The sequence below is a fragment of the Syngnathus leptorhynchus genome, chromosome 2, assembly GCF_054491065.1.
Source record: "Syngnathus leptorhynchus isolate UIUO chromosome 2, UIUO_Slep, whole genome shotgun sequence".
Lineage (NCBI taxonomy): Eukaryota > Metazoa > Chordata > Actinopteri > Syngnathiformes > Syngnathidae > Syngnathus > Syngnathus leptorhynchus.
Window position 1 is genome coordinate 16,801,237 of NC_141196.1, and position 27,989 is coordinate 16,829,225.

Genomic DNA, 27,989 nt, shown 5'->3' on the forward strand with positions numbered 1-27,989 from the left:
ATATTTACTGTCAACTGGATAAAGTTACTGAATAATTTTATTAGGTCAATGAACACTTGACAGAATTGTTGGTTCTGTCAATGGTAATAATTTAGCAAAACTATTGTGCGTGTAGTCAGAGTGCATCTCTATATCACACAGAGGTGTTTTTATTGTTTTCATCTTGGGTAAACAAAAGTATTAAAACACCAACATGGGTCAAATTAAGACAAGTAGACTGTGTTTGCGTTCTGTAAACATAAGGTTTATTGCAAATGTGCAGTTGTATCCAAAGAGGGTAGCAAACAAATGTTTTGTGGATACCTTACAGCAACAATACCGTTATCTTTACAAAACACAGAAATCTTTAGGACTAACTGGAAGCAAGACTTCTCCTGTGAAGTTTTAACCCATGATCCTGCTGGTTGGCTCTTCTTTCTGCTGTTTTTATTAAAAAAAAAAAAAGTCTTTGGTAGTTCGAATACAACAATCAGCAGAGCTTGAAGTAGAAATCTGTTTCTCTTACAGGCACTGTTGTCATGCCATCGTTTTAAATTGGCACCAGGGTAGCAACACAGCAGATGCTATCATGAGATACAGTCCACTGCTTCCTTGTTCACCCGATTTTACTTTACGCCTTCAGTGTCAGGAAAATAAAGTCCAAAGAGCATTTATTTTACAAAACAACTGATTTTGTCAATAATAAAACAAACAACGAACAAAAAAAAACTGAATATGGTCGGATGAATTTCCCACATGAGCAGCAAGCCCCAACTGCAGACAATACAACAGATTATCGATCAGTACAGTATATGAATCAGTTCACCAGCTTGATTATACTGCTCTAAGCTTCACCTCTGCTCATCCTGTTGATTATTTTGGTTTAAGTACATCAACGCGTAATACACGGAGGATAAGTCCTTGTTAATGTGGACGTGGGAATCCTTGAAACTAGCATTTGGACATGGAACTCATCCAGGAACTGGGGACTCCCCGCTTGTTAAAACATCTTAGGCGGGCCGACAGGAAGTAGCCTCACGCGTTCCAAGTCGGCGCCGGCAGGACCAGCCCAAACGAGAGCAAAAGGACAGTCGCTGGCAACCTTCCGTCTGAAAGCAAGCGCTCAATCGTGTCCAGCGGGCCCGCTCTTGATCCGGTGTCTGGCAGAAGACACTGTTGGACGGGACCAGAGGACAGCCCTGACACTGCGCCGGTCTGACTTTTTGTGCTTATCAGAGTCAAGTGTTTGTCCCATCGAGCATTTGCGGCCACAAGGCCATGCCCTCATTGCCACGACAGTTTTTCAGCGGCAGCAATTGTGTAGCGCAATAACATGGAGGTCCATTGCTGAAAAGGGACAGTGGCTCTGCCCGCCCCAAGGCAGAGCCACTTACACAGCAGATCCAGTATTGCGGCTACAGGTCTGCAGCTCCGACGTCACCTGCACGCTCTGATTGTCCAATGGGAGGAGAACATCTGTGGGGATTCGGGACTGGAACTTCTCCAGCTGCTCCGGACTGGCTAGGTTCTTCAGCAGGTAGTTCTCTCTCTCCAGCTGGTTGTTCTTTTCCGCCAGCTCCTTGATCTGCTCCTTGAGGATTTCCACTTCCTCCCGCACGGCATACATAAGATGGTTCTTGACCAGGTCCTGCAATGTCCGGGGAGGGAGTTGGATCAGCCATTAGTGTTCATGACTATCCGCAGCACCATAAAGGGGCATGACTATACAGTACAATGCAATTTTCCCCCATTGTGTTGTTTTACAGGTTGGAATTTCAAATAAGAATCTGAACACAATTGATTTTCCCAAATAAGGGAGAACTTAACTAAACAGCACATTAAAAAAAGTACTTTTTTCTTATATAACTGCAACTTAAAATGACATTATTCTCAGTTTACGTGATAGAAACAAAACAACTCCTGCTTGGATTATGCATTTTTGGGCATGTTTGGCAAGTTAAATTTAACACTAAAAAGAGCAGTCGGTGGTAATGCAATAGTAGTAAAAGGTCAAGGTAAGCAAACTTTGTAGAATTGCATAACATGAAGCACTTGTTTTGAGCGTGTGTGTTTGTTTGCTGCAAGCTTACCATTGCCTGCTCTATCTTGTTGTCAATGGCCACCACGCTAGCACCAGAGGCACTGCAGGAGGAAACAAAACAAAAAGAGAAATTGTTAACTTGGAAACCCCCACAATAGTAGACTTAGACGAAGACAACATTTAAACCCAAGAGTTCTTCCAACATGCATCGAACAGTATTGCACCCAAACGACCACAAAGAAACACTGCAGACTAAAGAAGACATTTTGTTCAGTTGGCTGATTTCATGTCGATTGCGCAACGATCGCACACCGTGCCCTAAATTATTTGCAGCATATTTCTGGGAGCAAATATCAAACAAGCAGCTGTAGACACGATCATTACTGTCTTTTACGATTTTTGGGTGACAGACATTGTTGTTTTTGCAGCACGCAAAACGCCTTAGTTTTTTTTCTTTAGGCTACCGCGTTCCAATATTGTGCGTACGTCGTGATGTTGTTTACCTGTTGTCAAGTTTCACTGACACGACATCTCCTCCGAGTAGCGAGGAGAAGAAAGAGATCGAGAAGTTGTGCAGCTGGTATACGGCCACCTCCATCGACGTTTTAGCGAACATCTCCGTGCTCATGTTCAGTGCCAAACTCGTTTGAAAAATACTTCTCGCCACGTTTGCGAGTAGTTTGTGTCTACTAAAATATCTAAATAGGTCCTCTTTGATTCGGTCGAAGCACCACCTTCCAGGGTAAGTGCGGTGTCGTGATCTGTTAAGCTTCGCTTCCTTAGTGAGCGACTGTCTGCTGTGCTATTTTCTGCAACCGACCGCTATATAAACGCCCTGGGTCCGTGACGTCAATGACGTAGGAATATTTTAGTCAAATTAGCTGATGGCTTTTGTTTTTCTTGGGGGGTTGCATTTCTGTCCCCTGGGGAAAAAATAATAACCTAAGCATTCTTATCTTCAAAAACGCGAACTTTTGGATACAGCTTTTGCATGTAATCTCAATGTTTTCAATGTATCATTATTCATAGTATTTCTGAATAAATAAACAGAATAAACAGATATTGCATCTAAAAATATCCAAATATTCACACTTTGCTTGATAGAGCCCGCATACTATTAAGATCCATACCACACTTTGAGAATCACTTATTTAGTTACCAATGCCTACACAGTTTTAAGATTATTGCTGATTAGACATAAATTTATGCAACTATAATATTTATACAATTAGTGGAAAAAGTGGGAAGGCTAATATTAATGGTACTGGTTGTAATGACACAATGGCATAAATAGATCTTTACTAAACAATGCACAGTTGGATTTGTTTTATTATTTATATAAACACTCTATGCAATTCAGTATTGGTAACAAAAAGATTTGGATTTGGACAAGCCAACTCACTCATTTGTTGTTGACAAAATTTTATACTGTATTTGTTTCAAATGTGATGTGTACAGATGAACGCGCTAAACATCTGCCCAAGTCACGTATACATTTTGTCCTACAATAACAATACTCGTTTGCAACGGAATGTACCGTACTGCATGCACCAAGTACAACGTGAAGGTACTTTTCCATTCTGTCTTGAAGTAAATTTCCCCCCTCTCACTGTCTGCATTTTAAGGGCCTCTAGTGGACAAAAACTATACCACAAACAGGCAGTTGCAGTTCTATGGTGAGTTTTAAGGACATAGGAATTTTCCATGCGGCTGTTAGTGAATCCATAATGAAAAACTACCGTTTTTTTCCAGGCTTTGCTTTTCCATAGGGTTTATTGAAAGAATCAAAACAACTTCTTTCTGCAGACCAGCCATATGGAACTCGCGTGTATCACTAATATGTTAAATGAATGAAGAAATGAAGAAATCAGTTATGTGACCTTTGGACATCATGCCATTGGATTATTACTATCAGTACCAAACCTCATGCACAATGTGAAGTCGATTTTAGTGGTACATCATGTCCACAGAGGACACAGAGGGGGAAAAAAACACACCTGTTGCACCCCCCCCCCCCACACACACACAATGTGCGCTCATAATTATTGTGCAATACAGCCTGTTTTCACACTGACCTTATGACACAATGTGTGTTAACATCCTAACTTTTAGTTTGTTGCTTGTAATGAATCCATTATGTTTCCTTTAGGTTTTTGTTTGATGCCAGTTGTTCCCAAACGCCACATACAGCATTGTCAGTAAATTATTTGCTTTGATTTTTTTCTGCAGTTTAACAGTACACTCACATAGGATTGATTGAATCTAGGAATTGTGTTGTTTGACTGGGGACAGTCCACAATTGTCCAGAAGTAATGTGAGGAAACCAATAACATCACATGCAAATTATCTGTAAAATTACAATTCAACTAATGGAGTTCTGCAAAATGAAACACACCCTCAATGCATAGATTTGCCTCGTCTCATTAGTAGCAGAAAAAAAACACTGGAGTCCAAACAAGTGTAGTGTGAGGGTTGACTTTTGATGAGCATGTGAGGTTAAAGAGAGAGCCCACTTGCTGGGTCATAGCCAGGGCTCAAAAGGCCGAAGTCTGAGACAGTACAGCTGTCAGCTTTGATATCAAGCTCTGTTCTTAGGATGAAGGGCTTATCTTGCCTTGCGACAGCAGTCCTATTAGGAGTAGGCTCGGTTGTCACATCAATGTCCTGTAGTTGGTTCAGGATGTGCAAGAAAACTACAGACTATAGGGAACATCTTGGTACCGTTAAGTTATTCCCAATACGCTAAATGCAGGACAACAACATACAAACTGAGAAATATTTTAATAGAATAAATGCTTTTCTTTAATTATGACACTCCCAGACAAAATCCCTCAACCTTAAAACATTGCAGCCGTTCTATGTTTGGTGTGTGCAAATCTGTTCAAAAGCTTGCAAGGATGGGTCGCCTTTTCCATCAAATGTTCCCTGTGCTATAGCCAACTAAGTTGTATAACACTGTGATTCATCTTCACCAATAGCTGAAGACGACTGGGGCGGAACCATAACATCAGTTTCCCAGCTCGAGGAGCACTTTAGAGCCAGAAAAACAAGAATGCACGACACCATTGCATACTGCAAAAAAAAGTCATTCACGTTCACAGCAGAACACTATCAGAAAAACATCACTTTTCCATTTCCACCTGTACGTGTTTGAGTACAGAAAGCCTCGAGGCTTGCCAAAGGGTGTCTGAGGGGAGCACTAAAGTGAAGTTATAACTATTTGTGCACTCTATAAATAAACCTCAACCCAGCTTTCTTCAAAATACTTTGAAGTTGAACATTCGTGATAAAGATTTGCATCTCTGTCAGACAACAACCGTCTACTCACAACGATCAGCCACGGAACTTACCGCCGATCTGGCCTCTTGAACAGACTTGGTGAGTATGGAGGTGAATAGCTGAAAGGTCTGTCATGATAGGCAAAGTGCTGCAAGTGACAGCCAAATCTATGGGGCGGTTCAGCCAGGTGGAGTGCACAAATTGATGAACGTTGAGGTAAATTAGCATCGCAGCAACTTGTGTGACGCTGTCCCATGGTGGCCTCCAAGTAAGGCAGCACCCCTTTGACTGCCGCTTGTTCCCACAATGGCACAATGGCACAATTGAGGACAGGCAACATCTCTGGACATGCCGTCATGAGGGTGCGTACAATGCTTGAACTGACACGCCTGTGATGTGCCCTGCTCCACAACAACTAGCAAACAAAAAGTTTATGTTTGACATTATCCAAGCAGCTATTTTTTATTCATTCTTTTACATAATAGCCCCGGGTCTTATGTAACCAAAATGTTTTACTTATTAACCCCCCCCAACACACACACACGCACGCACGCACACACACACACACACACACACACACACACACACACACACACACACACACACACACCTTTTTTCTTCTTCTGTCTATTACCATTACTTTTCATTTCACGTCTATTACAAACTGAACAATCATTTTTGGACCAATTAGATAAAGTGAAATTGGATGAATTCCTGCAGCACCTTGCATGGACAGCACCGTGGTTGGCAATCACTGCTTTGGTTTTTGTATGATAATGGCAGATGAGCCTGAACACCTCGCTTCAATGTTAACATTGCGTAACATTCTACTTCAACCCTTCAAAAGACACTCAAAGTGTTACTCTCTTCTTTTTGTACTGGATTTTTATAATAACAGAAGAAGCCTATGATTTCTTTTTCAATATGACAGTATATGTAGACCTGTCTTTGATAATTGGCTGGGAGAAAATGCCTAATAGTGTCTCAAACTACTTTCATGAACTAAATGCAGGTTCTTGTTGCCGAAAAGGCTGACAGACCGTTATAATTGATTCACACTCATACAGAAAGAACCAATCAACAGTAGAGCCTGTTATAACTACCCTAATTTCTGGACAAATAAACCCCACTAGCTAAAATTAGGGGGATATCCTATTTTGTTCATAAATACGTAAGCCGCATCAAACTATAAGTCGTATGTGTTTTAAATCAAATGTCCTCATTTTTCTTCTTCGTCTTCTTCTGTCTACCTGTATTACCAAAACAAATCCTTTTTCAATGTAATGGAAAATCTATAGATAAGACGCACTGGAGTATAAGCCACAGGAATCAAAGCTTGTGCAAAAAGTAGAGGCTTATAGTCCGGAAAATACGGTGATAACAATGTACAATTTGGAACCATGGCCCAGCTACGTTTGTCAAGATAAAATGACTTTTACTGCAACATCAAGCACTCTACCAGTCTTAATAGAGCAATTTATTATTACATAAGGCCAACTCTTAAAGATGATGGCTTTGGCCAAGATTGGACGCAGTTAAGTGATTGTACTATTGATCCTGTTCAGTCACTTTACCATTCCAAGTGTTCAGATTCAAAACACCCAAACAACTTCAATAGTGCTTGTCCTCATTGGCCTTAGTACACCCCAGACTGGTCACCAGCCAATTCCAAGGAACTTAGAGAAAACCAATTAAAACTCATGGACAATTTAGTTTTCAAGATTTTTCAATTCGTCTAATGCATGTTTTCTGAATGACTGAACGATTGAGTGAATGGTGGTGGGGGGCAGTTTGCATGGGTTCTTCAATGAGGGCACTTCTGCATCAAGTCCTAGAACAGACGTTTAGCTGGGTCAGAACCACCTGGCGGCATTCATCTTCTACTTTTCCTTCAGCATCGTGTAGACTTCAGCTGTTGGGACTCAGTGAGGTTTGTGTGTGTCGCTCAGCTGTGGAATGTGGACACTGACGGCCGAGTACATACTGTACTGAACCCCAGCACAAATTGCTCGTGGTACAAAAGAATAGAAATGGTACAAGCCAGAAAAGAATGATTTAGGGCCTCAGGGTGGGCAGTTAATTTTGTAAAAGGCCACATGAAAAACTGGAACTCTTTTCAAACGCCAACCCAACAGGCCAACATCAACTATGTCTTTATTAATATTTTTAACGTAATTAGAAATAGCATATTGTCGTGCTTCAACAAATCCCTACATGGTATAGGTATTGTCACAATTAGGAAATACATTTTTTAAACAAAATTATAAGTGCTCAGTAAAATGCATATCTTTACACATTTTGAAAATTATAATGTTAATTTTATTCACCAACAGACACTTCACATTAGCTATTCCTAGTCAGAATTGCCAAATATCGGGTGGGAATATAGTATTATTTGCAGTGATCTATCATGATACGATGATGACTTGTACTACACCCAATATGGATGCTATATGAAACTGTAGATTTCCATACAGCAAATCATCTTGACCCCCCTCCACACACACACACACACACACACACACACACACACACACACACACACACACACACACACACACACACACACACACGCTCACACCATATAGGACCTATTGGAACACTTTTGTCATTTTAGCTAATCTTTCTTTTGGGCTCATTACTAGAGGGGTCTGAATAGAGCAAAACGATTTCCAAATTGGCAACACTGCAAACAAGACGTTGCTCTAGCTTGCTATCTCGCTTGTACTAGTATCCATACGTTTACACATAAATAAAAGCACAGCAGTCAAAATAAAAACACCATATATTTTATATTTTACTCAATGTATATTGTAATCACTGTAAGAGCCAGTAAGAGACTGTGATCGGGTCGGATGTAGACCCCGGATCGTACTTAGCCTTGGTCTGATTTAGACCCAAACCAGGCACCCAAATTTATTTTTTTCAGATTTGATGTTCACTGCAACGTCACTGGCTATATTCACACATTAACATATCCCCTCACTTAAATGACAGACTGCACATTGCCAGTGTTCCCATAATGACATAAATGGTAGTGTCTGAGCCACATGGGTGATTCCTGGTTGGATTCGCGCAAAGAGATCACTTAGTAAGGCAAACATTGTGGCTCTGGTTGTCAAGGCTTCAGTGCTGGAAATAAACACCCGACTTACATTCCAAACTTGTGAACTTTGTTATGAACATGTAATTCATGGACCAATGACTTCCAACAAGAAATCCTAATTCTCTTTACAAATATATAATTAGGCCTTTATTGAGGGGAATTCTCATAGAAAAGCAGTCTAGTATTTGAAATGTGTTCTCTTGAGACCAAAGGGAATTTCAAATCAAAATGATCTGACATCATTGAATTCGACACAGCCTATCTTGCTGTCACACCATCTCTTAAGCCAGTCTTAATTTCCCTGCTTTTCTCATTTTGTTCCAGTTGGGCTTGCAGCTGTATGACCCGAGTCACAAACAACTGGGACAAACCCTGGGGGGAGCCGTGCCCTCTGTGTGTGTATGTGAGTTTGTGGGCTTACTTGTGTTTGTTTGCGTGCAGTCGGCCACGTGTTCTCATCCGTGCACACCCCAGCATGTGTGAATTTCTCAGATGGGGATTTTTGGTGCAGCGCAAACTCTCGCAAACACTCAGTCCATTCCCACAGACTCCAGCAGACTTGCCTGCAGAGCTGTGGAGCTGACTGGTTGTCACCTGTGACATGAGGATGAAGAAACAGCTACGTTCCCATGGGTAAATGCAGACAATGTCATCTGCGGTTACTTCTGAGGGGACTGAATGTGTCGACAGCTGGAAAAACCGCTGGCTATGTGGATTGTTTACATTTTGTGTCAGTTTTGAAAAATACACAATTTTAGGCTAAGATGCAAGTAATAGAATATCGAGTAAACTACCTGTACGTATAGTGGGAACAGTAAACACGGATCCAAAATTGCTTTGGAAGAAAATCCAAATGCCATTGTTCTCTCTAAACGAATGATTATTGTATTCTTTAGTTTTTTTTTTCAAGATTAGTTGGTTTGTTTGGAATACATTTAAAGTTTTGGCGCATCCTACCTGCTTTCGGAGGACGGAATTGCTCATTGGTAAGAATGTTAGTGGGAGTGGTTGTTTGCCTATAAAGGGTATACTACATAAGAGTGGGGGACCAGTCCAGGGTTACTCTTCCTCTTGCCAGATGGAAGAATGATGGAGAAATACAAAAGGAAAATCATGCCATATCATTCTTTGTGTGTAGTTTTGATATAAATTTTTGCTACACATATTCAGACAAAGTCAAGGAATAGTTTTCCCCTGAAGAATTTGAAGGTAAATGCATGCCATTTGTCCAGCAATCATCCAAATTCATAATGCTTTGGAAAACACCTCTTCCCATGTTAGTTGGTTTTTTTACAGCTAAAGACAAAAAAAACAGACCAAAAATCATAGCAAAAATAATCAAAACATTTCACCAATTCAATTTTCTGTTTGATTAATCTACCACATATCAGGACTTTTCTCTAAAGATGTTGATACTTTCTCCTGTTACACAATAACCTGCAAGCATTGTTCCTGCAACCCGTCTTCCGCTGATCTCTACAAGGCAAACAAACAATTTTGTTTTTTTCAACAAGAACACAACAATGACACATCATACTTCAACTATCTTTCCATTTTCCACGCTCTCCTATTGCCCATATTAGGTCATTTTTGCGCACAACATGACTGATAAGAATTCCACTGAACACAATGACCTAAAAAGACAGAAAAAAACATTACATTGCACAAAACTTTATTAATTCATTAATATAAATCATTATAGTGAACTACATAACTCATACAAACGCATACCAGCGTACCTTCCTAAGGAGTAGAGTGTCTATACTATGTACTTGTCCAGTACCGTGTATAAACTACTGGGCTTTAAAAACATGACTACATGATCGTAAGAAGAGTAATCTTAAATCAAATTTCGGAGGCTAAGGGTATGTATTGTTCTGTGTGCCATACAGTACATACCGAAATATTGTTCTGGATATCCAACATTATGAAAGACGTACTGTTGTGGGAAACAAACAGAATCATTAAACCGTCACACTGAATGTTTAACTGTTGACTGAAACAAGTGAATCTTCCACCGTTCTCACACAGGAACCAACCCCCTTTTTAGGGAAGACTGTCACTCTGTCAACAGGTTATAAAAGAATGCCGCTAAGAACATAGCCACTCTTCTGTAACATCTCAAGCAAGTCTTTTCACATGTAAATATTCACAGATTCAGACAATCCATAGTTACATTAAGGCTATTCACTTTCAGTACGTTTCACCCAAAGGGTGTTCAGCTGGGATAATAGGATGCCTCAGACTTGGTATATGTTTGTCACTCCATCACATCTATTCATTCAACTAAGGAGGCTAGAAAAAAAAAACGTAGTGGGGTGACGTGAGAAGCAAATAAGGGGCGGGCCTGAAGAGGAGTTGGCGTTACATTGTGTACCAAAGTTTTCCTCAGGCTGTCACAGTGGTAAAAACAGGCTCTGCATAGGACAGGCCATTAATTTATCTGGTTTATTCCAGATGTGTAATACACATTATGACTATTACAGGAAACAACAGATATATAATGAATCTGCCAAACTGTATAAGTCTTTGGCCAGTACTATCTTTTTTCTCACAGCCCAAATTTATATTTTTATCCAGTCCTCCACCCTCCAGTCACAAGGTGTTGTCATAACCTTAAGAGACTGTGTTGAGTACAAAAAGGATGAATGTACAATTTTTTTATGAGCACTTTGTACAAACATTGTGCACAATATTGACCAGTAATTTTCACAATCCCAAATTAACAGGGTCCTAGTGGTCTACAACTATTATAGATCATTAAGGCAGAGATAGGGAATCTCGTTTTATAATAAGATAATCTACAAAAAACATGCATCCAAAGGTCAACGTTTATGCTTTGGTTATTATGTCTTTAATGACTTGCAATGTCTGCGTAAGAAAAGCCATCGGCAAAACCATTCCGGCTAAGTCCTTATTTATTTATATGTGATTCGAATATAGTTAGCTATCTAAAACAGAAAGGCCTGAATAAATCATATTTGATTTTATGTTGCAGCGTTACCTAGCCATACATAGCCCGTGTGCCTGTGATGGTATAAAATGTCACTGAATGTTTACATGACTCAGATTCATTGCAAGGATGGTTATTAATACACAAATTATTTACATGTACAGGAATCCCATTTGCATTGAAGTCGCTGTTTTTGTCATAGTTTGACCGGGGATAAGACTTATACTCAGGAACGACTTATGTGTGAAATTATTAACACATTATATCATTCCACATGTTATTTCCACACTAAACCACAAGAGGACAGTATAATAATTGGAACTGCAACTGACAATGAGTCTGACGTAAGTGACGTAGAAGAAGAAGTGCCACATCTTCTACTTCCGGAGTTAGAGTTTTTTTAAAGTGACACGGTGGATAAAGATTTCATTGGATTTAGTGATTTGGAGTGACATGAATGGTTTGATAAAGTTGTTAGCATGTCATTTATGCAATAGTTATTTGAATAACTCTTAATATGTTATGTTAACATACCAGGCATGTTCTCAGTTTGTTGTTTATGTTTCACGTAACATTAGCATATGGTAATCAGCTTGTTGTTGCCTCTATTCTATTTTTATTTTAAATTGCCTTTCAAGACGACATGTATGTTCTTGGTGTTGCATTTTATCAAATCAATTTCCCCCAAAATGCGACTTATACTGCAGTGCGACCCTATATATGTCTTTTACTTCTTTATTATGCATTTTATGGCTGGTGTGACTTTCAGTCCGGAAAATACGATATTTACATTACATCTTTAAATGTGTATAAAAATGTCTGTGAATATCATAAATGCATTGAAAGACCATTTGCCACTCATAAATCATCAAATATGAATGAAAAGTTCGTTTCTGTAAATTGTTATTAAACTTCTATTTAAAAAAAAAAAGCGGTAGAGTGAATATTTCTGCTCCCTCTATCTTGTGACTCTTCAACTTGGAGTGGCCCACAGTACACACAAATTATCTTTTGACTTTCCTGGTTTCAAAGTTACACAGATGAACACGCACGAAAATACAACCAGCCAAAACAGTGATTGTATAATAAACACTGTTGGCGTGTACGTAAGGATTCCAAAGTTCAAGACACCATTATTGTGCGTCTCACAGGTGGCAGGTACGCAATGAACACACTTATGTACATGCAACGGTGTGGACTCAAGCATAGATGCCAACCACACAACAATTCAGGTCCATGCATGTAGCTAAAAATAACAGGCACACTCACACACAAAGTAAATCTACTGTACGTGCATGTCAGGCACGTAACAAGCACCCAAGCATGAAAAGCGCTGAACATACTCCAAAAACAATCCGGTTATGACCAAGTTGAGTAAGAGGTCAAAATAATGCTAACGATAAAATTATGTGCATCCATTGAAGACGACGAAATATGGGACGAAACCCCATGCAAGCACGAGGAACGCGCCAAACTCCACACAAAAGGCCAGCGCTGGGTTCAAACAACCCATCCTTAAAACTTAAACAGCTTGAATATTTACTGGAGTCATTGCAGTTGCAAAATCTTTCATCGGATTTGTCATTGGTTAAAAAAGAAGTGCGTAAGAGGCCTTTGTTGTTCAGGTGCTCACGTACGCAGCTATCTTATCTTTACGCCCAAACTGCAGCAGGCAATAAAACAACTTTCTACCAGTGTGGCAATAGACTGTGACAGAGAATTAAACCTCATGTCATTTGTTGTGCCTTCTGTATCATCCGGAAATGGAAATACTGTCTGAAAAGCAGGAAGCTATTTTAGGGAACTACTGTAGGATTGCAGAACAGAAACAAAATCAGGCATTTTCTTTTTCCCACACCCTCGTAATCTATCAGTATATTCAACATGTCTTTGTTTCAGACAATTTACCATTCACCACATTCATGTAATGTTCTTTAATTATATAGTGTTGGACCACAAGGACTTACTGCCACGTAGTTTGCAAATTAAAAGAAACATGATACATTTTGTATCATTACTAAATGTGCCATAAAGAAAATGAAATTGTTCCTGGTATTTTGTGTCTCTCGTCTGCCACCTTGTGCATGACCATTAGTCCTGCTCCTGCCGCCTCAATGTCTTCATCTGTCGCCTCAACAGCCCATAAGGCACACCTCCTCCTCCTCCTCATTCAAATCTATTGTTATTCCTGTCCTTCCACAGAGTCGCTGAGCAGTAAATCCCATCTGACATGCTTGAGCACGGCCTAACCCTGAGTCGGTGTCAAGGTAATTATCCTGTCTCTGACCTGTCTTGTCACAGCACTCCCTGTTGTCTGGTACATTTTCAACTATTTTGGGCACAGGTAGACTGCCCATTGTGGCATGCAACCTGTGATAGAATGTTTGCTATGTAAAGTTCTACAGTACTCACGGGATTAATACATAGCATAGCTGTCATACCTTAGCATTTATTTGCATGAGCGCCCCTATGCATTTTTAAGGACATACACACCAAACTATATAACATTAAAATTACATTAAGGACATCGTTAGACAACTCTTATTTGTTTATTTACAGCAATTATTTTTTGACCCCCCCCACCCCAAAGACCCTCAAACACAGAGATAACCACAAACATAATTTGATGTAATGCTTCCTCTATTTGGCTGCAAGGCTTCATGTTACGAAAGGAAATTCTCACTAAAGCCCCATTATGTCAACATCTTGTGATAAAATTTATAAAATATTGCGGTAGTGACCTTGAATCACATAATTTAGTGGTCTGGAAATGTTTTTTCTCAAATCTTTTTAGAAAAGGCCTTATGACACCTATAAAGAAACACCAGACTCTCCAAATCAATAAGCTTACTACAATAAAAGTATACCACGGGACCTCAGAATTCAAATGGTTCATCAGACAAACAACCTCAGAATTCAACTAAAATAATCTGGAAAATGTGGTCCTTCACAGTTTCTGTAAAAACCAGACAACATTCACCTCCACGTTCATACCTTCGCTGAGTCACACAATTAACGACAATTGTTTTTGTCCTTCTATGACAGTTAGTTCAAGAGCCAGTGTGTAGTAATTTGTGCAATCTGAATTAATAAAATACAACAAAGGGCACGCTTTTTCAAGCATGCACACTCCAGAGCCACAGAGAGACTACACTTTGCAAGCCTACCACTCTTATCTTCAGCAGAGGTGCAAGCAAAATGCCAGTGTCCTGACCTGAGTACTTTATGAGATAATTAGCGATTACGAGAACTACGATTATAAAAAAAAAAAAAGGATGTGTTTTTTTAATGAATGAAGACCAAAAAGTATGAAAAGTCCCTTTAACTATGCCAAAATGATACATACAATTTTAAATGTCCACTATAACAAAATTTTGGGTACTGTGGCAACATACGACCGCTACTCATGGACCAGGCACCACCAGTGACTGGTTATCTAAGATTAGTTTAGATTATTAGTGCATAGACATCTCATATTTTGTTTTATTTCAGAGATGTGCAAGATGCCTGGTCAAACCTAGAGTCACACTAATACATGATTTGTCAGTTTTAATTATAAATACACGATTGTTTATTCCATACTATTGCTTTCATGTTTATTGTTTTGTCGCTGTTGCCTTTAAGCCTTGTTATCGTAAGGTGGTCAACCAAAAACAAATACAAGCAGACAGACGTGGAAATGATAACAAAATAAGATTCCATGGTATTGCCAGGAGGCCAACCAGTTAGTTGGTTGATAGCAGAAACGAAGCAGCCGTGCAAACAACATAACAGGAAAATACAAAAAATGAGGAAGAGAAAAAGCGGGGAGGAAAGCGACAGAAGCAGAGAAGGCTTGCGCAGCTGTTGTTAGGTGGCGTTTCCTCTGATTGGAGGCTTTGGCTGTACTCCCAGTTCTTGAGGTAAACATTTCAACATTGAAGACATTTCACTTGACCCAAATGCTCCCAGCAGCAGGGATATGATGCCACACTATTTTACAAGCAGCAAACAATTAGGCAATTTAAACCATTCTTTGTTGTTGTGGATGAAGATTGATTGATTGATTGATTGATTGATTGATTGATTGATTGATTGATTGATTGATTGATTGATTGGTTGATTGATTTGTTTGTTTGTTTGTTTATTATCTGGGGATGCCAATCTTGCTTACTTCATAACATTGTAGACAACTGCAAAATAACAGTGTAAGCTTCATATAATGGGATGAAGGGTTATAAGCAGCATCAAAGTGTATAATCTGCCCTGTGCCATGCCTCATTATGCTTATATTGGCCGTATCAATTGAAGTGTTACTCTGGGCCAAAATATTTGTTTTATCTTGTTTTTTTACCTTTTGACCCTGTACTGTGCCTTAATACTTTAATAACTCCTACTCACGAATGTGCCCATGTAAAGATAGCCGTTGAAACCCAAAACTGTAAATGTGCATTTATGTATAGCAATAACAGAGCTGTGCTGTCAAATAACGCCCTGAACGCTCTCTAACACATCATGATTGTTCCAAATATTTGTTATCAGTGGATGCCACTACCATTTTTTTTTTTTTTTTATAATCCTCCGCTCCCGCTGTCCGGCAGGTAGCGCAGGAGCCCCAGCAGCCCCCTTATCACCCAATAGGAGTCCCAGTGCGCCTGTCATGGCGGAGAGACTGAATAATTGTTGCATCTACATTCACTACAGCTGGTTTTTATTGGATACAAATAGGTGGAAGTATTGTGGTTTTTTTTGTTTGTTTCTTCATTTTCTAGCTAGATAAAATGGGAGTGAGCTTTATTTGTTTGTACTTTTAATTATTTTTTTAAATCAAGATGTTTCACTGAATTTCTTGCTGACATGAGCTACAATAGAATAAATTTACCAACGGTGGGGTAGAAAGTTAGGGAATATGTGTACAAAAAGAAGTCCTTTAATGCTGTCACAATAATTATTACATTGACAAAATGTCCAGATTTATGTAAAGATTACCTGTGTTTAGTCAATAATGGCATTATGTTTGGTCTGCTTGTTTGTTATGTAACATGGCAAGAACGGGGCACTGTCTCGCCGCCAGACGCCAAAATAATGTTGGTATTTTTCATCTCACAACACTTTGGGCCACGAAATGACCTTCACCTGCCGTACTTTAAAGGACTCGGCGTACATTTTCATTCATACAATTACATACTAATGTATTGTACATGTATTTCACAACATGAAGTGAGTGTGTGAACCATTGTTGCAAATGATGCATTTTTTGACATGCTTGTGAAACGGCTATTTCACATGTGTTAGTCAACTCATTTGACCGTAAAAAGATTTGGATTCTAAAAAGGTAACATGCAAATTTAGTCAAATCATCCCCATAATTGTCTGTCCATCTCAACATGCAGATGTTTTTCAAGCACAAAACTTTTTAACAGGAAGACAATTAATATATTTTTCACTGAATATTTGTCCATGTTTCACTTTTGTAATTCATGGAAGATATTGAAAAGATGTTTTTATTTGGTAATTGGATAGAGGTTCTGCTAATCGTCACCACCTTAGCTGTGCTACAAAGCTTTTTTCCCCAAACTATTTAGTGCAGATCACTAAACTGGGGTTTAATAAGTGAAGGGAAGGTCAGGGGTTAGGGTTAGGGTTAGGGTTAGGGTTAGGGTGGGGGGGGGAGACAGCCCTGTTGACACAAGTCTCAGTTCACATCCACGCCAAAGCACTCTGAGGCACTGGATAGTTGAGACCTCAAGAGTTACATAAATTCCATTCTTTTGTCACCCACTGCCAGAGAAGCGCTGGCCTCTACTTCCCTGTTATATGCCACCTTGTATTAACAGCAGACATAAATAGGTCTGTGGCATAAATGGAACTTTATGTGCAGGCTCTTGACAAGGATATGGATGAGTGCCTGAGTGGAATTTGCATAAGTGTGACTGTTTGCGAGATTTACTCATTCCAGTGCAGTGGGTTCCAGTGCTGGGAAGTTAGCAAGAAAACTAATTGCTATAATGAATACTTTGACCAAAAGAGTTTTATAGGCCTAAAGACGTTTCTTTGTCAACACAATTTCAGGCTCTGAAATGATACCATCAGTTTACAGAGCTGGAACAAAACATGGCAATGATTACTTCCTTCATAAGAGTTGAGGTCGTAACTAAATTGGACCAAAACAAATCAATTTCTTCCCATCCAATCCCCCTCAAATGTTAAGAGGATATCTAAAAGAGGAATCCTACTTTTTTTTTTAAAACTCATGTCGCACAAGATGACCTATGACGCACAGGGCGATTTTGATTTTCATAACTTTATGATTAGGAATTTACTTTGTTGTCTGCCTGACTGCATAAATTCTATTGGGATTATTTTAAACAAATTATAATCAGAATATTTGAACCTAAAGAGACATACTTGATGTAAGTACACTATGTACTGTACTGTATTAAAAAAAAAAAGTTGAATGTCTGTAATTATAGTTGTTTTACGGTGGGACTTTTGGAAGAAGATCCCGCAAACAAACAGAACCAGCAGATTAAAAAAAGGGGAGTAAGAAAGTGTCATCAAAATTGCTGCCTGAATCCACATTTTCTTGGCAGTGTCCTTGTGATTCCAGCATCAGCGTTCAGACCCATTTCTGCAAAGCTTACATTGACTTTGTGGTTAAACAAATGATTCACATGCAGCATATATATATCAATTCGGGTCTGAGTCAATTTTTCCCACCATGTCAGCAGAAGGAATGTAGAACTGTCATTTAATGTCCCTGGCTTGATGGTACATTGCAAAAAGTGCGCCCATTTGATCCAGGGACTGGCCTTTGCCAGGGTTCGGCTGTTGCTTTGAGACGCAGGGACACAAAGACACAAATGAGGACTTGAACAGGATACATCTTGTTATTGGCACTCATTTGACTCTGAATTAGGCACCCTCTTATCTCACTTCCTATCTTTGAGCTGAGGAAATATCCAAAAGCAATCACAGACTCACTGAAACTTGGCATGATCTACTGTTTTAAATTTCTCAGGAAAAGAGAGAGAGAGAGAGAGAGAGAGAGAGAGAGAGAGAGAGAGAGAGAGAGAGAGAGAGAGAGAGAGAGAGAGAGAGAGAGAGAGAGAGAGAGAGAGAGAGAGAGAGAGAGAGAGAGAGAGAGAGAGAGAGAGAGAGAGAGAGAGAGAGAGAGAGAGAGAGAGAGAGAGAGAGAGAGAGAGAGAGAGACAGAGAGACAGAGAGAGAGAGACAGAGAGAGACAGAGAGAGACAGAGAGAGACAGAGAGAGACAGAGAGAGAGACTACTGATGTTTGCTCTGATAGTTTGTTACAAAAGTGTTTAATGGGCTTGAGATAGGGCTGTCAAGTTCTTGGAAACCAAACTTACCCAACCTTGCTTTGTCCACCAGTGTGCTGCCGTGTTGGAAAACAAAAAGGGCCTTCTCGAAATTTAAGCCACAAAGAATCTTTGTATGATGAAGAATCAAAATTTAAGAGGAATAAAGGAAAACCTAAACCCTGATAGAGGAATTATTTAAGAGCGATAAATACATAAACAGTGTATTAAATGTTCTTTTTTTCCCCTCAAGATGTTGGTTTTCTCACATGTCCTGTATTGGTATAAAACAAACTGAAGGAAATGTTGAAGTTTGGAATCACTGTTAGGAACAGGAACCCATATTCATTAAAGTTAAAGATTGATTCTCATGATACAAAGAGTCATTCATAGCGGCAGGTTATGACTTTATTTAGTGACAGTTTAGTTCATCTGCCAAGCCACAATGTACCAACAATTGGGCTCATTGCTTGCTCAAAACCAGTTGTATCGCAACAAGGCTCGATAATTCAATGTTTTGAAAATGACGCAAACTCTTCAAATATGTTAGGACATTGTGTACGTGCAGATCAAATTGAAAATTATGCGAACATGTTTTCTGGTCAACAGTCACATTTAAAATCTAAATGTTGAACAGACCAATATAACTTAGCCAAGTCTGACATACTCCCTGAATGAAATTGATTTTCTTTCCTGTTTCTACAAGCTCATTTCCTTGTTACTCACTATTTGACATTTGACTCATGTTCAGGGAAACTCAAATGGCATGTTTGCCACAAGAGTTCCCAAATGTTTATGAGAGCAGAGTCTCTTATGTGATTGGGCTTGTAGGACTTGTACTGTGGAAATCTTGGCCTTTGCAATAGCAAGCTTTTGGCAAGTTTACTGCTCAAGTATTTCTAACTTAAGCACGAAGGAAGAACTTCCAAGGCATGGGTGTGTATTTGTTTGTGTGCGTGCGTGTGTGCGTGCGTGTGTGTGTGTGTGTGTGTGTGTGTGTGTGTGTGTGTGTGCGTGTGCGTGTGCGTGTGCGTGTGCGTCTGTGTATGTATGTATATATGTATATGGATGATTTATATATATATTATCTTAACAGAGATCCAAGAAATTGTGTGTGTCACATTCTTCCTTCTTCTGTTCAGCAAGTTAAAAAAAATGTTAATTCCATGCCAATTAGACTGGGACAAAACAAATAATCCTTTGCTCCTCAGCCATGGAGTTTTAAAGCGTGAAAGAAATTTGAGTCTAAAGAGAAAAAAAATGGACTGCAGATATTTTCTATTTTCACTGCTGCAGGTTCTTGCACGCCAGCTTGCAGGCTGATGAGAAGAGTGCACTCGACCCCTCATGGCCTGGGTTATGCAAGGTGTGTCAACGTCTCTTGTCTATTTAAAGGTTGTAATTGTATCGTATTGTCTATTTGTGAAACTATTACTCAGCACTGTCTGGTCTCATGTCACGGAAGGGGCTCTGTGTGTGTGTGTGTGTGTGTGTCTGCACGCAGAGGAAAGTTTAGATTGTGTGTTGACAGACTTCTTAACTATATGAATGGGTGCCATTGGCAAGGTCCAAACAGATAAACCTAGCACACAAGTCTCCAAAATCTCCACCCTCGCCCCCCCCCACTCGTTATATAAGCGCAACGACTGCCAAACAACACAACTGTAATGTAGACTGAGGCAAAGCAAATAGGAAGTTTTAAGAAATAGCAAAAAGTGAGGATGTGCTCTATTCTTTCAACGAAAGCGTGCTTATGTGTTGAAGAATGCAGGCTTGTGTGCTTTTACACATTATCTAATTAACTCTTTGCAAAGCCACCTTGTATGCTTTTACACATTATCCAATTAACTCTTTGCAAAGTCACCTTGTAGTATTTTAACCCATTGTACATTGGAACTGTTTTAGCTGCCATTTAACTTCCTATTAAATGTGTGTTTATGCGACAAAGCCACGGGTTTACTTCAAAGGGTTGCCGGCAGACACGACAACATACTTTAAGGCTTTGCTTCAGCACGTTCCTTGACACATGGATATTGGAATGTTATGATTTACGAGCCAGTGCCGACAAAATGACAAGGCTATTGTGTCTTGATATTTGAAATTTTAAACTTGATGCTCAAGTTTAAATGTATTTTATAGCAATGAAGGGAGGGGGCAACAGTGACCACATTTAGCAGTTGGTTCAGGGTTTTTGGTTTTATGAAGATGTATTTACTGCAGTGGATGAGATGGTGTATAATCAGCAAGCTGTCATATGGAGGATTTGACTTTCTAAGTAGAATAGAATTATAATCCACCTGTGCTGTCTGAGTAGCTAGTTATGGAGGACAGAACAGCTTAGCTGGATTCGGTTGACTCATCAACAACAGCGTTACAGTGTGGGTCACCTTTATGAACTACGCGCGTTCATATGCGTAATCTGATATGTACAGTGTGTTATCAAGGTCACAGTAAGGTTATAGCTGAGATATTATTTTATTGTTCTTTGTCTTCCCCTTAAACATGTCCTGTGTAATAAATATAACACAACCAATTTCACCAACATTTGAATTTGCTGTGATTAAAAAGAACTGTTTTGCTAGAAAATATACAATATATTTTACTGATAAAAATGTTCAAATGTTTTAAGTGTTCATAGTTACACACCAAATCAAATCAATATTATACTAACTTCAGTGACTGCCTTTCTGTAAAAGCCCTACACACCCGAACAACCAAAGTGGCAATGTGCAATGTCACATACTTGTGACATGTTGCATCAACCGGTGCGGTAAGGGTGTGGGTTTCTCCTTGCTCATGATTATTGTTCTGTTTAGTGAGAATGTTCAGATGTTAAATGTCAGCTATGTATAATGAGTCCTCATGCAAAAATCATCCATTTGGCAGCTATTCAAACAATTCAAAAGTTCAAAGAGTTCGTGCAGTTAATGTTATAGTTCTTTCTGCTGGTCCATTTATTGAGTGTACTTTTTATTGGATATTATATGATTTTAATTACTAATGAGAAAGATTATACAGTTGACAACATGTTCAGAAGAAAACAATCACATCACTATGCCACTATATCTGTTGTTGGCGCTAATTTTAGGTGGTCTGTATAGCCTTTTTTAATTTCATAGAGACATGCATGAATAGTACGAATCAGTTTGTTGTCAACTACGTTAATCCCACATGTGTACAGCAATGTATGGGTCTTTGTTTGTAATCGCTGATTTGATGCACAGAGTATACTATGGATTGTGGAGTTTCAGAATGGAATGCTATCCTGTAGACAGTAGACAGCCAGTGTTTTATTTTCCTTCCTTGCTTCTAGACCATAACCACACTGTCTTCTCTTGGTGTTTGCTATTGTGAGTTTTCCCATATTTTCCTAATTCATTGCGCAGCAACGTAAACACCCCGTCATGTACTATGATCCCTCACTGTTAGTGTACACTGTTGGAACTAGTCCATTCAGATAATGCTCTCAATACATAACTGATCCTGTATTATCAGATGTTGCCTGCATGTCTCTGGGCAAAATTAATTTCCCATGTGTCCAAAGGTCTCACACACTTATGGTCATCGTTATATACGGAAGGTAGTATCTTTTTTTGGATCGTATGACCTTGTGTTAGTGGATCGAATAAAGGCTTCGTGCACTGAAGCTATTTTCTGATTTGTATTTGGCTTACAGAGTGGAGTTTTTATTCCCCATGGGGTCTGCACACAGCTGGATACCGTCTCCACGGCATTGTTGGATGGCTGTTCAGTAGTCCCCTGGAACATGGCCAGAGCTGGTGATCTGAGGCCAGTGTGTGGGACATTTGAAGGCATTAGCTACCAGGACGTGAATGTTGGGACAGATTAGAAAGATCAACTGCTTCTTTTTGTTTTTCTAATTCAAAATGGGCAAAAACACCCAACCACTCTGTGCAACTTCCTGTCTTGCATGCAACTTATTCTTTCTTGGAATGTTATATTTTAAGCTTTATGATTTTGTCAAACTAGGCTTCAGGCAGGGAAACTCTTGCTGGTATGACTTATTTTAGTTAATGATCTAATTTAGAGGACTGACTGTCTTATCGCCACTGTTAAATAAGAGTAGGGTTTTTTCTTTTTTTCACTTGAGCATGTGAATTGGTAAGCATCAGAGCGGACGACTCTTTGCTCCCCTTTAGCGTGGCGGGGGTTTACTGGCTGCTAAAAATCCACAAGTGACTGTCTGAAATAAAGTTTACAAACGTTGAGCTCCCGTCTGGGTCAAGTATTGCTTTCTTACTTAACCAGCACATTTCCTTTTTCGTTTTATTCATCAGAGTTAACAAACCCGAATCCCCCTTAGACTTTCCTGGCTCAATATGCACCCAGGACTCATAAGTCAAAATTCACCTTTCAGCCCATTTCTGTGACCCTTGAATCATTTACATAGATAACAGGTTTGCTGGCCTGTGGCCGATGTTTAATTCTAAAAGATAACCTGGTATGCTCTATTGCTAAACTGGCATATATGCAAGATTCGATACCCGGGGTAAAGTCAAGGCTTACAACTGCTCTATTCAGGGCCTCACAAGCACTTGAAAAACACATGAACTCAACAAAACAGGACAGCTCCCACACTCTTCTTTCAATTGACAGGATTAAAATGCTTAGCTTTTGAGAATGAATGTGCCCGTTTGTGCTGCCGCATGTGTGCAAATGCAAACAATTTTCTAATTTTGACCTTACTAAAGTCTAGCTGTGACAGTCACATGATCCGTGGCACTGTTGTCTTCCAGCACACTTTCAGGAACTATATGTACTAGCTGCATGCAAATCTGTGTTTTTCTGACAAACAGAGACAAGATCATTCTGGCATCTTTCCTCTGACGCTTGAATGCCAAACATTTTATTGTTGTTTTTAATAGAACGCCGAAAACTGGTTCGTAAGTAAATGCCCAAAAAATTGCGAGGCTCCGGGGTTTGTATCTCAAAATATTTGTAAGTATAGGCGTTTGTAAGTAGAGGTACCACTGTATTTGGATTCACCTGCTTCAAGATATAACAAGATATAATCCCCCCTCCCCCCCCGGCCCACACACACACCACTTTAAAATTCGTAATGTTATTTTTCCCATTTATGGATAGATGATGGCTCGAACCAACAAGCATTTTTGAAAAGCAAGTTCGTCAAAATGTACTTGTGTAAATATGAACGTCATTCCAAGTAAGCCGTGCCAACACAGACTGCAATGAATAAGAGTAAGTCTTAGCGAGAAGCTGAGTCTGACACACAGTACTTGTACAATATTGTCATGAATGTTTAAGAAGGACTCTGAAGTTTGATCATAGGTTATGGGTGACATTTGTTTCCTCATTTTTGTTCCAGTATAAGTGAAACACGCCCTCTTGCTCCTACATGTTATTAAGAACATATTTTACTTTACTAACCTTGTGTTTCAAACAAAGTATTTTTATATCACACGACAGCGGGTTAAACAAGTTGGCAAGTAGCATGCCAATCAAGTAGTCTGATCAAGTGATCTAGCAACAACAGAGGTATTTTCCAAGATGAAGCGGTGGAGCCTGTCTACCATCACTCAACTGCAGTTTATATCAAATATATCAAAGCCTTTGTTTATTACTGACTGTTTTATGTCTAGTATACTGTGTACTATTTGTTATCTTTGAAACAGCTCAAAGATAAGAGCAGCATTAAAATGGGTAAAAATTAACTAGGTTTTATTTGGTAGCTACAATTATTTAGTAACTAACAGAGATAACAAGTATCCTTGATATCACTAGTCTAGACAAAATCTAGGTTCAAAGGATAAGTGTTAAGTAATGCAAGGTGACCTTTAACTCTCAAGAATGAAACATTATACTAACTCATCACATTATACTAACTTATCTATCGAATAAGACAAAACGACCTTATATGATGAAATGTGGTCAGATTAATTTTTTTCACAAATTATTACAAATGGTCCATCACAACTTTAATTACTATATACATTATTTTTTTGCAACTGTAACCAATTTAAAGCGGTGAAAATTCATCAATCTCCACAAACCGTGTTGTGGGACTGTCACCTTTATTTAAAATTGTAATGTTTTTTTTACAATAATGAGTAAAAATAGTAAGGTTAGCGACACTTAAATTAGCTTGTTAATTCCAAATAGATTGTTGTTTTGCTTCGTAGCAGAAGGACCCTGATGAATCATGGAGATAAGTCAATGTTTCATAATATCAATTTCATATCAGCTTAGTATTTTACTAATTCCATCACTCATAGCTCCAGACCTTTGCGAAGGTGTTTATGAAAATGATGTAGGACAGACATTTGCTTTTGTCATATTTAAAAAGGGATATGCAGTGGGGGATGCTCAACATGACTGCGGACTGAATCAATATCAATCAATGCCAGCATAATAAATTTGTATATTTTCTAGCACATTAGAGATTGAATGTATTTTCTGGGTAGTGTTGTGTCATTTTGAGTGTAAAAGCATATATGATAGCAGTATGAGGAAGCGGTGTCTGTCGTTTAGTTGATTTGACAGCGACAATACAGTATTCTCTTTTTGAGTCTGAGCACTATGGTAAGGAGGCCTATTATACAGTGCTCACTCACTTAGTAAAAGTTCTAGCAAATAAGATTAGTCATCTAGCCAAGACATGTGCTTTTAAATCACCAACGTAACAACAGAGAACAATTTGCATCTTCCTCAAAGTCATAGTTTACTATAAAACAAGAACATATTTGAAACACCTGCTAATCTCTATGCTCAAAACATGCTATGCTTCAATAGTAATTTAACAGAAACCCCTCAAATTTAGAATAATAAAATCTAAAAAGACTTTCCAGATCAATATGTTCCTATTCATTTTCTAGAAGGAATTTGGGAGGGGGGCGGGGGGACACTGGGTCTATTCTTCAACAACATTGCAGCATCCCGCTGTAAATATCTGCCACTGCACCACTCGTTACAAGCACAGCAGACATGTTATGCTGTTATACTTTGCCATAAAACGACATATACTTACATTACTTTAATTGGGTGTGTTAGGAATTAGTTAGCGTAGTTGAAAATGGTTTATCAAGCGCCTCAAAAATATGTCCACATCATATATTAATTTTCACATAAATGGGGTGTTACAACGTGTGTCCGAAAAGTTACAGGACTGATGTCACAAGAGATATATTTGGAGTTGTTTGTGGTTTCGATTTCAAAGTCATTCCCTGGTTCCTATTGCCCTGTGCCAGAATTATTTGGTAAGCTTTCATACAATCCTGGAAGAATTTATGTGGGCTCTACGGTAGCTTTGTCAGCATGCCCGTCTTGATGTCCTCCTGGTTCTAAAACCTTTGGAAGCAGGCCTGGTGCTCCACCGGGTTTAAGGGGGGCCATAGGATCATAGACCCAGTTAAACCCTGGAGAGAAAAAATCTTGGAGCTGTTCCTGCTTTGAAGACACCAACATAAGCAACCAGGTAAGGTAAGAAGGGAGGTTGCTCTAGCAAAGCGATGTTCTTCATAACCAGGAACTCTTGGATGCTCAGGGCATTGTGCGCAACCGTCATTATAGACCAGCCACAAATTGTCTTGACCCTCTAACCCCTACTCTTGCCTCTTCTCACAGGCTGAATTAAGCAAAGCAATTTTGTTGTAGATGTGCTGGTTGATTGTCTGGCCCATAGTGAAGGAGAAATATGCATGTTGAAATCTTTATTTTATGACACCATTGCTGATACTCCTCAAACATACATTTGGAGCTTTGTTCCGGCCTTGCTCAATGTGTAAAGTGCCTTAAGTTAACTTCTGTTGAGAATTGGTGCTGAAGAAAGAAACTAACCTTCACATATTTAATCTGTGAAGACCAAAGGTCTCCCAAGCAAGCACTGTACACTAACAGTCATGAAAAGGCACTACTACTTTAAGGCTGAAGTGATTCAACAGGAGCAAACTAACAATCTATCTGGCAGGGATATTTCTTTTCCTCGCAAACTCGTTTTTTTAAACACCATTTGGCAGTGATGCAAAGGCCTCACACGAGTTTTAATTGAGCCCTCGTCATAAAGTATCACCCAAATAGATTCCATGTGATGTCATTCTCAAGTTGTACAATAATTATGTGTTTGTTCCCTGCAGGTTGGATTTTGTTTGCCTCACTTGGCTTTGCGGCCCAACAATTGCCTTTGTTGTTTTCTACTTTAGGTGTGAAAGTTGAAGTGGTTACAGGAAACATGTTTGACAGTGTACTGTACAAATCCATTAACGGTTCACCCAGTCGAGCAGGTTGCAAGGGTTAACAAGCGAACAACTTATTATTTTGCAACTTATCAGATTGACACGGAGATATGAATAGACGGCCTTTGGACTGGATACACTGTATTTAATGCTTTGTTTTGGACCTAAGTAAGAAACTTTATCATAACCACAATTAACCCAATCCTTAATGCCACACTATTAACACTTAGGTCAGCCTTTTGAGGAAAAAAGTGCTGATCCAAAGAGATTAGTCTGCTTCAGCCATCTGGTTCATGTAAAAACAATCACGAGCACATACTGTATATGCAAATAAATGTGGTGATGCACATGTACAAATGAGACATGCAAAATGAAATTGAGAAACAAACCTATGGAAGAAGAGCAAGATAGACAGCATGGTCTGGTCTATGTTGCTGTTGCAGATTCCCTCATTGAGCAGGAAGCAGGGGTCCCTCACTACCGACTCCAGCGAGTCCTGCCGCATGATGTTATTCAGCTTGTCCGTGTTGAGATTTTGGTACATCAGCTGGTTGCGGAGTTGGCGGAAGTGACTGACACTGGGACTGGTGGGACTCGCCAGTGTCGTGCTGAGGCCCTGAGACACCGAGTCATCACATCCGTTCGCCAGGTCCAGGCAGCAGCTGCAGCAGTCCAGGCCGATGGGTGAGCGACACTCATCGTCTGACATCTTGGAGAACAGGTGGATCCGAAAGAGAGGGTATGGGAGTCCCAGGCAAGAATATGAAAAGTAAACACAAAGTCAGGAAGAAAGTCAATATTTATCTTGCACTCGTCAGCTTTAACAGAGCAATAGAAAGGAAAAGAACCTGCCTTATCGTCACGCCTACAGTCCAGGACCAAAATGAGGTGTAGCAGCAGGTTCAACTCCTCCCTGAGAAGTGCAGTCCCACTGGGCCCCTTTGCCTTCTCCTATCCTCGTATCACCCCTCCTGCGGCTCCGCTGCGTTTAGCCTTTTGTCTCGAGCCAACACCGCTGCTGTGCGTTCCTACTGTTGCAGGAGAAAGAGTGAACACCCCTTTCCTTAACACACAAACATGCTCTCACACACATTCAGCGCGAGTGCACTTGAAAGCAACAC

The 27,989-nt window shown here is 39.5% G+C and overlaps 1 protein-coding gene across 2 annotated transcripts; it reads right to left on the reverse strand.

Moving 5' to 3' along the window:
* Positions 1-222: 222 nt before the first annotated feature.
* tsc22d3 (TSC22 domain family, member 3) lies at positions 223-27,989 on the reverse strand. 2 transcript variants are annotated; one of them, XM_085938716.1, is made up of 4 exons: positions 27,721-27,989; positions 27,258-27,577; positions 2,070-2,121; positions 223-1,627 (listed from the first exon to the last, which is right to left on the reverse strand). In XM_085938716.1, the coding sequence occupies exons 2-4, from the start codon at positions 27,575-27,577 to the stop codon at positions 1,370-1,372; spliced, it is 630 nt and encodes a 209-aa protein (XP_085794842.1). In that variant the 5' UTR covers positions 27,721-27,989; the 3' UTR covers positions 223-1,369. The 2 variants fall into 2 exon arrangements, with proteins under 2 accessions (XP_085794842.1, XP_085794851.1); XM_085938725.1 differs by lacking the exons at positions 27,258-27,577; positions 27,721-27,989 and adding an exon at positions 2,524-2,879.